General features: G+C 38.2%; 1 protein-coding gene across 1 annotated transcript; it reads right to left on the reverse strand.

Moving 5' to 3' along the window:
- Nucleotides 1-7950: 7950 nt before the first annotated feature.
- On the reverse strand, nt 7951-13431 carry LOC148731813 (uncharacterized). Its single transcript, XM_088761951.1, has 3 exons — nt 11367-13431; nt 8761-9328; nt 7951-7977 (listed from the first exon to the last, which is right to left on the reverse strand). Exons 1-3 carry the CDS (start codon nt 11372-11374, stop codon nt 7951-7953), a joined length of 603 nt encoding a protein of 200 aa, XP_088618077.1. The 5' UTR covers nt 11375-13431.
- Between the last annotated feature and the right edge of the window lie 908 nt (nt 13432-14339).

The following is a 14339-nucleotide window of genomic DNA, read 5'->3' on the forward strand; positions in this document are numbered from 1 at the left end:
GCCATCCTGGGGGTCGACCCTGGGGTCATACGGGGGAATAGACTTTCGTCGCCAATTTTGCATTTGCACCTCCGAGACGAGACACATGGGAAAACACCCACTGGATTTTTACCGTTGCCGCCATCTTGAGAATAAAAGATGCTTACCATGGTGACTGGCTATTACCATTGATACCTACAGATGTAAAAAAACTACTACTACTACTACTTTTTCCAGTTAGTCGCCGGCAAAAAGCCACATAGGATGTTTTTAACTTTGAGCCCTGTATAGCCCTGTATAGTAAACACAAGCTGAAGTAAGTTTTAGTTTGTGGCAAATAACATTCTTTTGGAGCATTAATTGTTTGAGTTAGTAGAGCATACTTCTTTGTCCCCAGGGGAAGGGCATTGGTAGCTTTATATTGAACAATGTTATTGTTGGTTAGGAGGCTTAGGAAATTCCTTTGCAAATGCCAAGGGGTTCTCCGGGGTCACCCTCTCCCCCCCTGGGACGGCCGCTGATAAGTGCATAATGACCATGATGACTGAAACAAAAATTTTTGTCATCAGTTGCATAAAATTATAGCTCGTTGACCTCTTTACCTCTGGAAAATGTTGTCAAATAATACCATCTGGCCCGATTACAGTCGACTAATACATATTGGAAAACTTTATATCATTTATTCTCATCACATTTGCAAAGATAACTGTTTGACAGGTATTGAAAGAAAAGTTAAGGCTATTTCAATATAGAAGACATTGCATGATAACTTTTGCACTTATTAATAACTTCATCAACACTTTAACTAGGTTTTTCGTTTCCTTCTTGCTGAGATTCAATATTTTTCTTCTTTCTTCTCTTTCGGGTCTTCTTTTTCTTCATTTCTGGTTCTGTGAGGATAGTGAGAAGAAATTGTTGTCGTCAGTTGTTTATAGGTTTTTGGTCATGCGGGATTGGCCTGAATTTCCCATTTTGGAATGCTTTGAGCAAATTAGAAAACTGGAGAAATTCTTCAGCCATGAAACTTAATGAATTTTGTTTGTTAAATCTTACCCTCACTTAAAGTTTTCCTCTCCTCAATGTCATGTCTTTGCCCTCCCATGTCCTTGTCATCTTTAAAGTTAAAGGGAAAGGCCTTGATTTTTTTTCTTCTTGCAGTTGGCAGTTAAATTTGTATTATGCATGAGTCTATAAAAACATAACTTTATAAAGGTGATTTCTTGTTACTTTATGTAAATTTTGCTATGTTTAGAAGTACAGAAACAAATAGGTTTACAGCTTCATTTTTTCATTTTTAATTTTTTAAAATTCTGTAAAGAAAATTTTTCCACTTACCAGGAATAGTGGAATCAAGGGATTTATCAGTATCGGGCTTCATACACGAGTAAGTCCCTTTAGAACTTCTGCAATAAAACCTTCTGCTATCACATCACACTCTACACACAGTTCCCGCAAGCCAGCATCCTGGAAGCGTTTGCCAGTGTTGGACAACATGGTGCATGCTGTGTGGAATACTTCCATTTTCATAACCATATCTTTCAATTTTGCGCTTTGTTTCCATTGTCCCTCGCTTGCCTTTGCATACAGTGTTAAGTCAATGACGAAGCCGATGCTCTTTAAGTTGAGCGTGTTCTTTACCTTGAGAGACTGCACTAGAACCTTGTGAACGGTAGCCATGTCATTAGCAGGCACATCGATACTCGGGAGATACCTGTTGACAGCCAGTGAGATAGTTGAACCTCATTAAGGACAGAAATGTTAAATCCATCCTAGCCACTGGCTTTTTGGTTCCTGCACCAGAAAGGGTCTCCTCCAGTCTATCTATAATACCCCACGGGAGTGTTGCTTTGATATATGGCTTGATAGTTTCAGGCAAAGGACCGATCTCATGCCCCAATCGGTGTGGCATCTGGATAAGTTGAACATTGTTCGGCATACGGTAACAGTATTTGCTTGGGTGGTTTTTGTACTCCTGCCGTAACTCCTTCAATAATGTCCTGGCCAAAAGAGGTAACAAGGCGCCGCACGCGATCAGAATATTCCGCCGAGATGTGTGTGTGTTGCCAGTTTAGAGTATAGAAACGCATCTAGTTCTTCTGAAAGTTTGACTGCACTATCACATAGCTCGGTAGGTTTCGGAGGCCATGACATCTTACTAATATTTGGGTGAAGTGCATCACAGAAGTACAGGCCAGCTTAAGATTCATATATAAATATGAAAGGAAACCCTCTGTATTAACATCTGAAGTTTCTTCTCGGATTACCCTAGACGTGGGTGTGATGGATTTTCAGAACGGTTTACTTTTAAGTGTAAGCAGATGCTGAAAGTGTGGCCTGAGAAAGGCTTTGAATGGCGACGCACCTCATTTCTGTGTTTTCAAACATACAACCATTTTTCGCGATTTTCTTTACATATCAAGAAAAACATCTCGATTTCTCCTTTGATGCTGATCATGATCACAGACTTTCTTTTTTCGAATTTGTTATTTCATGCTATTCTGACATCTTACTTTTCTACATTTACATATCCGCTCGCTTGCACCGGCTCTACAATCTCTTCTTTTCTACTTTTTATTCCAAACAAGTTAATGAAATGACTTATATCCACTTGTACGTCTTTGGCAGGAACAACAGCAATCCATCGTTTCATGAAAAACATCTTCCCGTCATTGCTTTGTGCAGTGGCTTTGGTTGGATGTTTTCCACGCATCGAGTGGCAGTTTGGGAGTTTACAATGGAAAAATTTGATTAAGACAAAAAAAAAAAAAACTGTTAAAACATCGATCGATCCCTTCAGAAAAACACACTTTCTGTGTTGAGTCCATCACCTTTTCAATCAACCAATAAAAAAAATTCAATTGCCGTATTCTGGTTCTTGCTCGAAAGAAAGTCGAGAAATCTCCAATTAAATCCATATATAATTAAACTATACCCGTGTGTTTTGAAAGGTAGAAACCAAAGAATTTGCTACAATAATATTTCTTCTGATTGGAAATTATTGAATCAAGGTACTACTCAAGGTAGCGTAAGCGGACACTAACTATTCCATATTTTTATAAATGATCTAGAGATCTATTTAGATACCCTGCCAGTGTTATTCTAGTATGCTGCTGTTTCACTGAAATATCATTGCTCCTGTTTACAAAGTTAAAGACATGTCTGAGACATTGGTCAAACATTTCTTAGAGTGGATAGAAAAAATGGAATGTTATTTAACCCCAGCAAATGTAAGGAGCTTACCGTCCTTGAAAGGCAATCATGAATTGTACCCTCCTGTGTTAGGGATCCCTAGTTGTACTTATGTGAGCATTCTAGGTGTCACCTTTCAGAGTGACTGTAGGTTCAATACACATGTTAAAGTGCACCTAAACCCAAAATTTTTTTTTCGCTTAACGAAGTAAGCTTATTTTTTGGAGTATTTCTGTGCAAAAATTTTTTAATTTGCTCAAATCTTTAATTTTCTATGCCCAGTCAAGATACGGAAAATCGGCCGCCATCTTGCCCCACGACCGAGTTTAAAGAAGAATGGCTCTAGCGGGTAATGTGACGTCAAATCGAGAACACGAAAGTCTGCATCTCACACATTTTCACTTGTATGGGAAGATTGTCGTCGATATTGTCCGAAATATGCCGACTAGGTGTGTTGTATGAAGAATGTATGAAGCGCGATACCCTCTTGCAAATTTCGCACGTTGCTACATCCTTCTACAACACACTTAGTCGGCATATTTTCGGACAATTATCTACTACAACCTTCCCAAACAAGTGAAAATGTGTGAAATGCAGACTTTCGTGTTCTCGATTTGACGTCACATTACCCACTAGAGCCATTCCTCTTTAAACTCGGTCGTGGGGCAAGATGGCGGCCGATTTTCCGTATTTTGACTGGGCATAGAAAATTGAAGATTTGAGCAAATAAAAAAATTTTTTCGCAGAAATACTCAAAAAAATAAGCTTACTTCGTTAAGCGAAAAAAATTTTTTGGGTGTAGGTGCACTTTAAATGCCTCTATGTCCTTAGATGTCTACGTAAAGAGGGGTATAAGCAGGTACAAATAGACTTTCTTTTCGATTCCTTAGTACTTCCCCGATTTCACATATGCCCATATGGAGCATCAGACTCCGACCTCACCCCACTACAATGTTTTTTTCGATCGTTGGAAACGGAATTTTATTACAAGAAATCACAATTTACGATCAATTTTACAGAAGCAGCAGTATTTTTAAAAAGGTTTCTAAGGCCGCCAATCACCCCTGTCGCTTTTTATTCTGCTTGTAAAGGCCTGCAGCTACAACTTACGGACTACGTCTGGCACCAGAACAAGCATCAAAAGTAAACGTTTTAAAAATACATTCGTTGGTCGTTTAATTTTTAGACATAACCTATATGACAATTTTTAACTGTAATCAAGTGGTAAATTTAATTTTGTGGAATTATTAACCTTTTAACTCTTTTAACTCAAATTGCTTGTAACATTAGGACTGTATTTTTCTGTTTTGAATCAATAGAGACCATTATTATTATTGTTATTACTATTATTATTTATCATTATTAAGCGCGCTTATTTAAGGTTACTTCCTACCTTCAGAGGCTAATTTGTTTTGGGACTAGATTGAAGTTACGCTTTTTAACTAGTGTTTGCAAAAGAAAAAAAATTAAAAATTTCAAAAAGCGTCCGACTTATTTAAAAAAAAAGTATTTTCGAATAAAAGTTAATAAATCAGGAAGGTGTCATAATCTCGTAAATGGGCGAACCCCCCGGGGGAATATTCGAATATTAGGAGGGATATTACATCGCGCCCTTGACAAATTTCATACGTGGAAGTAATCTGCTCGTAGAAAGTCTTTTCTCGTGGATATAACACAAAACTCAAAATTAGAGAAGAGTCCTTGGGTAAAGAAAAAGAGAAAAAGGTCCAAAGAAGAGAGAGATGGCAGCATTTTGTCAAAAAAAAAGAAAAAACAAAACAAAACAAAGCGACAAAGGTTCTTGGTTTGGCCAGGAGCCTTCGACAAGCTTGGCATCCACTGAAGATCGACAGCATTCAATTATCCTTGGGGCAAAGAGCGGAAAAATTAAAGTCAACACTACAGAAGGTTGTAAACAAGATTCTTCGTTGGAATCTGACGAAACCGATGGAGAAAAAGAAGAATGCGACAGATTTACCCTTTCTGCCGAGGGTTTTCTCTTCGCCGACTTTGTCCATTACAAAACGATCAACAGGGCGAGAAAAAAAAAAAAAGACTGCTACACGATACTTTTCCCGGGACAATCTTGATCCATTGTCATTGACGGCGGGTCTCGTCTTTCTCATTGGTTTGCGGTTTCGGGAGGCGAGATAATCTCCTGGTGTGGCGCAAGTTGTTTACAAACCTTTGGGAGCTAAAATCTCGCATTTGATTTTGAGAGGAATACATCCACTTTGAACGAATTTATAGGGTATGTAGATTTGACCAATTTTCGTGAAATTTCGCCAAAACATTCCCGGGATGATGACGAACAAAAGTGTGTCAGGAAATTTTGATCTTTTAAATATTTTTTACGTGGTGTCCATTTACGCAAAACGCTTCGCATATTTTTCGCTACTCTAACTTTAGATGCGAATATCCAGACAACCAATCAGAATATTGGAAAAGCCTGACACATTTTTGTTGATTGATACCTTGTGAATGAGACTAGGCAGCCATTTTTCTCGTGCCGCGGGATCCGATACCTGATAAATTCAATAGAAAAACACTCGGTCGTTTCACGCCTTTCCGGCTCCTGACACTTCCTAAGTGAAAAAATCGCCGAAATTATATTTCTATCGTAAATTGCATTTATTAACCTTTGTTTTGATGTCTATTTTGTTAGGGTTTTCTTCCAACTAGCGCGCGTACGAATTTTCTCCCGAAGGACATCCGCGAAGGTAGGAGGTAACCTTAATTTTTGGGCTTTCAGGTTGGGCGCTTATTTGAGGCTGGGCGCTTATTTGAGGCTGGGCGCTTATTTGAGGCTGGGCGCTTTTTTGAGGCTGGGCGCTTATTTGAGGCTGGGCGCTTATTTGAGGCTGGGCGCTTTTTTGAGGCTGGGCGCTTATTTGAGGCTGGGCGCTTATTTGAGGCTGGGCGCTTATTTGAGGCTGGGCGCTTATTTGAGGCTGGGCGCTTATTTGAGGCTGGGCGCTTATGGTAACCCATTCTCCCTGAGGTCATACCGCTGACAAACGCCAAGATGCCCCTAGGCTCGAGATTGAACTTTCCCACGCCGGCAAAGGTCCTTGAATCAAGCGCAATGTCATTCAAATTTTTACTTTGCCGTCAAGGTCGTAATTTTACATCTTAGATTTACTGGCTTCGTTCACGCCTTCAGCCTTATCTTTTTCTCCTTTCGATGTTTTTTTTAATTTTTAACAAGCACAGCGTGTTCCAACTTGATGTGACAGCTTAGACTTAGTTATGGCTTAGAGAGGAAACCAGCAGCTACAGCCACAATGGTACGCGTGTGTCGAGAATGGCAGTCGTTTTAGAAGTTGCTTAACGAGAATGTAGTGGAATACATCACATAAACAATCCATTTCTGTTACATGATGACACATCTATGCTTTTGAAATGATACCGGTTGCTACGTTGTTTACAAGGCAAGAGTCGAGAGTCGGGTAAGTACGTGACTAAATTCAGCTGAATTTTATAAGTTCACAGTTCAACTTATGTTACAAGTAAGCTAGTGCCACGTATTCTTATTACAGTATCATACATGCCAAGCAAAGGTTTTGATTACCCTCCTGTCCAATAGCCAAAGGGTTTTTGGGCGGAATTACGCGAAACAATTCCATGTTTAAATAAATTTGGCCCCAGCGTTTCATTATTCAATAACTATTTACAATCAGGCTTGTTTACTGGAGGTTTGAGATGGATCCAAAAACGAACGCAGCTCCTCTAAGGATTTGGGAAATTTTTCTTTATAAAGTTCCCTGTGAAATCTGTGTCACTACGTTCCGAAAGTAAAGATGACCCATGATCTGACCTTGAACTGAGTTCACTTGCAAACGAGGATACGTTCTTAATTTACGTTGATTTGGAGTCTGGCCCAGTTACAACGCCGAATTTTTCTAGGACACGAAGAAGCTAATCAACTACTTTAACCAAGTACGTCAAAATATCGATTTTTAACCCTGTCATGTTGGTTCGTTCCGAAGATTACCTTTTTCTTGGATTAAAAATTAAAGCTAATTTTAATAAGTAACTGGCGTGACCAAGCAACTATCATTATGCATTGTTTGCGGTATTATTTGTCTCCACATTTCTTATTCAATAAACAATTTAAAAAGAAAGCTCCTAACTGGTTCAAGGCCTTTTCTTGTTATTTCCATAATATTAGGTCAATCTTAGTCAGTAGGGCTCAATGTTTTGACCCTGTGAAAAGGTTATTCACTTGAAAAACGAGTGTAAGGGTGGCCCCTTATTTTTTTCAAGGTGAGAATTAAGTACAGTGATCTACGTATGCTGTTCCTCGGTGAAACCAAAAGTTGACCTTTTCATTTGCCAAATATTGTTTATAAATTATTGTAATTCATTGTGAGGTCCAAACAATGGATGCAAGTTCAGAATCTCAACCACTGAACTTTATCATTTGGTTAGAGCCATTTGAAAGACAAATTACCAGATGAAGTAAAAGGAAAGAAAAATAGAAATGTAATGCCACATTAGCCATGATGCGTGGAGGTTATGATTTTGATGGATCTTCATTCATTTATCTCATGCATTATGAAGAATTGAAACAACTCAGAAGGCAGATATGTTTCTGTACTTTCCATTTCGTATTTATTCGCTCAGGAGAAAAGGCACAGAAATTTTAGCAATCTGTAGTAATTTAACCATATTGCATAACCAAGTTATAAAGGGGAAGAGCTTGAATATCCAGCCCAGGAGAGGTAGGAGATGACTTGGCTTAGTAAAAAATGTATTATCAAAAACCAGGTAATTGCCAAGTCAATTAGGTAGTGGAATTATCACAACCTTGGAAATATGTTAAGAGTTCATTTATAAATTTTAAAATAGGAAGAACATTGTTTATCCTGAGATCACTCTCTCCGCTGATGGGAAACATTGAAATCAAGGTTAAAATTCAGAAAAGGAGTATTTATGCACCCATTATCAACAGCTATTTTTTTATGAAAGGCAAGTAAAGCAAACAGAATCAACTTCTTAAAATAGTTTCCACTTGATTAAAGTTCAGGGTGATATTTAAAAAATTATACAGCACTCAATGGTTCCTTTTCACTCTCATTTAGATTTTTTCCTCATTTAGTGGTACCAGTGACTTGGCTAACATATTTGTTCTTTTACAGAAATTTGGACAATTCCCCTGGAGCTTTATTCCAAAGGTTAGTATGATTGTCCCTTATTTTGTATCTATAGTTCAACTTGCTTATAACACTAAGACTCATAGTGTTTAATGGAATTAAGTTTGCTGCAAATCTAAAGCTATCACTTGTAGAGGATCCATATACCTTGACTGGCCCCAAATTAAATGCTTTCTTTTTAGCTTGTTCAGGATACTGCTCTTAGACTTGCTGAGGATACTGGTCTTTGACTCACTGAGGATACTGGTCTTTGACTCGCTGAGGATACTGGTCTTTGACTCGCTGAGGATACTGGTCTTTGACTCGCTGAGGATACTGGTCTTTGACTCGCTGAGGATACTGGTCTTTGACTCGCTGAGGATACTGGTCTTTGACTCGCTGAGGATACTGGACTTTGACTCGCTGAGGATACTGGGCTTTGACTCGCTGAGGATACTGGGCTTTGACTCGCTGAGGATACTGGTCTTTGACTGGCTGAGGATACTGGGCTTTGACTCGCTGAGGATACTGGTCTTTGACTCGCTGAGGATACTGGTCTTTGACTCGCTGAGGATACTGGGCTTTGACTTGCTGAGGATACTGGACTTTGTAAGTCTGGCTCATTGAGAAGAAGTCTGGTTGACTCGCTGAGAATAATTCTGGTTGGCTCGCTGAGAACAAGTCTGGTTGGCTCGCTGAGAATAATTCTGGTTGGCTCGCTGAGAATAAGTCTGGTTGGCTTGCTGAGAATAAGTCTGGTTGGCTCGCTGAGAATAAGTCTGGTTGGCTCGCTGAGAATAAGTCTGGTTGGCTCGCTGAGAATAAGTCTGGTTGGCTCGCTGAGAATAAGTCTGGTTGGCTCGCTGAGAATAAGTCTGGTTGGCTCGCTGAGAATGAGTCTGGTTGGCTCGCTGAGAATAATTCTGGTTGGCTCGCTGAGAATAAGTCTGGTTGGCTCGCTGAGAATAAGTCTAGTTGGCTCGCTGAGAACGAGTCTGGTTGACTCACTGAGATGTTTGGTATTGCTATAATAAAAAATTATTTCAGCCAAATTTTCTGAAATAGGGTTAGTTGTAGTGGGAGTATGTCTTTCTGTCATTAGAAAGACATACTCCCACTTGTTTTTTGCTCTTTTTTTCCCCAGTACAACTTTCTGATGTCAAGTAATGGATCTTTACATTGTAACAATGAACCTGTGAATGAATAGAGGTGGTAGGTGTGAATGATTTAAATCCTATTGTGGAATTTTAAGGTAACATGCCCCACCTTTCCTCTCCCCCCCCCCCCCCCAAAAAAAAGGAAATAACCAGAATACTAAACGCCAAGTTGTCAGCCCTTTCTCTTACAAGTTAGTTGATTTAGTTCATAACTTCCTCTCCTTTTTCTTTAATTCCCTTCCTTGCCATGGTTATAATCACTGCCATTTCTGGGTTTACCTTATTTATCATTTTTGGCCTAGAGTTCCTTCTTGTCTCTTGGAAGTCAAATCATCCATCTAGAAGGCCTTTTTTAGTTGAAGATTGTTTCATCTTTCTATTACCCATGCCTGTCATCTTAAATTGACTTTCACTCAAAATTCACACCTAACTCTTTGTATTTGTTTCTCTTCCACAGTTGATGACTGGGATGGGAATTCACAGAAATGCAAACCAATGATATTTATCATGTGTTAAATAAATAAATCTTGAATATTAATAAAAAATCATCGAAATGTACTGGCTGACTTATGCAAAATAGTTATTGTAGCATGGAAAAAAAAGGGAGATAATAAGAACCATCTGAATTAAATTAAGTAAGTTTAGATCCTAAAAGTGATTACAGTGAAGGAACAATGTCTGATTCAGTTAATAGCAAATCAGTTCTTGAAAATCTTGTAAGAAATAATAATGAATGCACAGGGTTTTCAATGAGGTTTTCAGTTCTTTTTTTATGACATGTATTTTTAACCCACTAAAAGGTCAAAATATGTGTATTGCCTCTTGGTATCTAATGAAAGTCAAATCCCTCTAATTGAATATACTAAAACTGTAAATAGTACAACTTCTCTTGTTGTGGCCATCAGCGATATTCAATATTCAGACATTTTTCTATTAAAAACAACATGAACTATTGAAAAGTAATATTGCTTCAATCAACTGATTTGTGAAAACTCCCCTTGGGTGAACATTTTGCAACAAACTTTGATTCGATATCAATAATAGATAAAAAATTCCCTTCTCCTTGCAGTTAAAGGCAAGTACATTACCTACTCATAGTTCATAAAAGCCTTGAAAGTCTTTGAAGATGCTTGAATTCAAAAATTACAAATTCAAGGTCTTGAAAGTACTTGAATTTGAGGACTAGAACTTGATTTTTGCAATGCTTTTTCTCAACAATTTTCAAGTAAAAAATTGCAGTACTTTAATAGAAAAGCTGAGAAATAATGTTAAATAATTTTTAAACTTTCTTATGCAAACCTTTCCAAAAGAGGTCCTTCAATTTATCTAAAACTTGGCAAAGTCATTGAAAAGCCCTTCAATTTCAACCTTTAGCACCTGTAGGAACCTACTCCTATTATTTTGATTATTGTCTGGTACCATAACAACATTCATTACACTCCAGCAGGCAAAAATAAAAACAAGTAGACTTATTCATGATTGGAAATGAAAAAATTTCGTAACGACAGTAACAATGGCAACAGGGCAGTCTCCTAAAGATAACTCCAGATGTGCGATATAGAAAGCCCAAGTTGAAGCAGCTATGCGTCTACTTAAAGGGAAAAAAAAGTCTAAAACAGCAAAATATGATGAAATATTCCTTGCATAATGAATACGAAGTTTCAGCATTTAATTTTTATTTATCAAAATGTACATCTTTCATGGTTTTAATTTCTGGTTTCCCTCTTGTTGTGGAAAGATGAAGTAACTTTAGTAATGGGATAGGATCCGATTCAATTAATTAATTAATTAGTTAATTAATTAGTGCTACTTTATGTGCTGAAATTCATGCTAGAAGCTCTATAAAAATATCGGTTAAAGCCTTCCCTGCACTTTATAATCCCAAGAAAAAGAAAATAGAGATTACCTTAACATATTGCAGCAAAATCCCAGCTTATCTTGAACCTAAAACTTTACCCTGGAAAAAAAAATATATACATCCGCGCATGCGCCAAGAGCAAAGTTTGGCACACGAGTATTCTTTCGCAAAACGACTCTCGTTTCGTCAAACGAGTCTCGTTTTTAAAAATGAGTGTCGTTTCTACAAACGAGTCTCGTTTCTAAAAACGAGTCTCGTTTCTAAAAACGAGTCTCGTTTCTAAAAACGAGTCTCGTTCCTAAACGAGTCTCGTTTCTATTCACAAACAAACGAGTCTCGCTTTAAATCGAAATCCGAAAGTAAAGATGACCCATGATCTGACCTTGAACTGAGTTCACTTGCAAACGAGGATACGTTCTTAATTTACTTTGATTTGGAGTCTGGCCCAGTTACAACGCCGAATTTTTCTAGGACACGAAGAAGCTAATCAACTACTTTAACCAAGTACATCAAAAGATCGATTTTTAACTCTGTCATGTTGGTTCGTTCCGAAGATTACCTTTTTCTTGGATTAAAAATTAAAGCTAATTTTAATAAGTAACTGGCGTGACCAAGCAACTATCATTATGCATTGTTTGCGGTATTATTTGTCTCCACATTTCTTATTCAATAAACAATTTAAAAAGAAAGCTCCTAACTGGTTCAAGGCCTTTTCTTGTTATTTCCATAATATTAGGTAAATCTTAGTCAGTAGGGCTCAATGTTTTGACCCTGTGAAAAGGTTATTCACTTGAAAAACCAGTGTAAGGGTGGCCCCTTATTTTTTTTCAAGGTGAGAATTAAGTACAGTGATCTTCGTATGCTGTTCAACGGTGAAACCAAAAGTTGACCTTTTCATTTGCCAAATATTGTTTATAAATTATTGTAATTCATTGTGAGGTCCAAACAATGGATGCAAGTTCAGAATCTCAAGCACTGAACTTTATCATTTGGTTAGAGCCATTTGAAAGACAAATTACCAGATGAAGTAAAAGGAAAGAAACATAGAAATGTAATGCCACATTAGCCATGATGCGTGGAGCTTATGATTTTGATGGATCTTCATTCATTTATCTCATGCATTATGAAGAATTGAAACAACTCAGAAGGCAGATATGTTTCTGTACTTTCCATTTCGTATTTATTCGCTCAGGAGAAAAGGCACAGAAATTTTAGCAATCTGTAGTAATTTAACCATATTGCATAACCAAGTTATAAAGGAGAAGAGCTTGAATATCCAGCCCAGGAGAGGTAGGAGATGACTGGGCTTAGTAAAAAATGTATTATCAAAAACCAGGTAATTGCCAAGTCAATTAGATAGTGGAATTATCACAACCTTGGAAATATGTTAAGAGTCCATTTATAAATTTTAAAATAGGAAGAACATTGTTTATCCTGAGATCACTCTCTCCGCTGATGGGAAACATTGAAATCAAGGTTAAAATTCAGAGAAGGAGTATTTATGCACCCATTATGAACAGCTATTTTTTTATGAAAGGCAAGTAAAGCAAAAAGAATCAACTTCTTAAAATAGTTTCCACTTGATTAAAGTTCAGGGTGATATTTAAAATATTATACAGCACTCAATGGTTCCTTTTCACTCTCATTTAGATTTTTTCCTCATTTAGTGGTACCAGTGACTTGGGTAACATATTTGTTCTTTTACAGAAATTTGGACAATTCCCCTGGAGCTTTATTCCAAAGGTTAGTATGATTGTCCCTTATTTTGTATCTATAGTTCAACTTGCTTATAATACTAAGACTCATAGTGTTTATTGGAATTAAATTTGCTGCAAATCTAAAGCTATCACTTGTAGAGGATCCATATACCTTGACTGGCCCCAAATTAAATGCTTTCTTTTTAGCTTGTTTAGGATACTACTCTTAGACTTGCTGAGGATACTGGTCTTTGACTCGCTGAGGATACTGGTCTTTGACTCGCTGAGGATACTGGTCTTTGACTCGCTGAGGATACTGGTCTTTGACTCGCTGAGGATACTGGTCTTTGACTCGCTGAGGATACTGGACTTTGACTCGCTGAGGATACTGGGCTTTGACTCGCTGAGGATACTGGGCTTTGACTCGCTGAGGATACTGGGCTTTGACTCGCTGAGGATACTGGTCTTTGACTCGCTGAGGATACTGGTCTTTGACTCGCTGAGGATACTGGTCTTTGACTCGCTGAGGATACTGGTCTTTGACTCGCTGAGGATACTGGTCTTTGACTCGCTGAGGATACTGGTCTTTGACTCGCTGAGGATACTGGGCTTTGACTTGCTGAGGATACTGGACTTTGTAAGTCTGGCTCATTGAGAAGAAGTCTGGTTGACTCGCTGAGAATAATTCTGGTTGGCTCGCTGAGAATAATTCTGGTTGGCTCGCTGAGAATAAGTCTGGTTGGCTCGCTGAGAATAAGTCTGGTTGGCTCGCTGAGAATAAGTCTGGTTGGCTCGCTGAGAATAAGTCTGGTTGGCTCGCTGAGAATAAGTCTGGTTGGCTCGCTGAGAATAAGTCTGGTTGGCTCGCTGAGAATAAGTCTGGTTGGCTCGCTGAGAATAAGTCTGGTTGGCTCGCTGAGAATAAGTCTGGTTGGCTCGCTGAGAATGAGTCTGGTTGGCTCGCTGAGAATAATTCTGGTTGGCTCGCTGAGAATAATTCTGGTTGGCTCGCTGAGAATAATTCTGGTTGGCTCGCTGAGAATAAGTCTAGTTGGCTCGCTGAGAACGAGTCTGGTTGACTCACTGAGATGTTTGGTATTGCTATAATAAAAAATTATTTCAGCCAAATTTTCTGAAATAGGGTTAGTTGTAGTGGGAGTATGTCTTTCTGTCATTAGAAAGACATACTCCCACTTGTTTTTTGCTCTTTTTTTCCCCAGTACAACTTTCTGATGTCAAGTAATGGATCTTTACATTGTAACAATGAAGCTGTGAATGAATAGAGGTGGTAGGTGTGAATGATTTAAATCCTATTGTGGAATTT

Source organism: Stylophora pistillata, chromosome 5, assembly GCF_964205215.1.
Source record: "Stylophora pistillata chromosome 5, jaStyPist1.2, whole genome shotgun sequence".
In the NCBI taxonomy this organism is placed as follows: Eukaryota; Metazoa; Cnidaria; class Anthozoa; order Scleractinia; family Pocilloporidae; genus Stylophora; species Stylophora pistillata.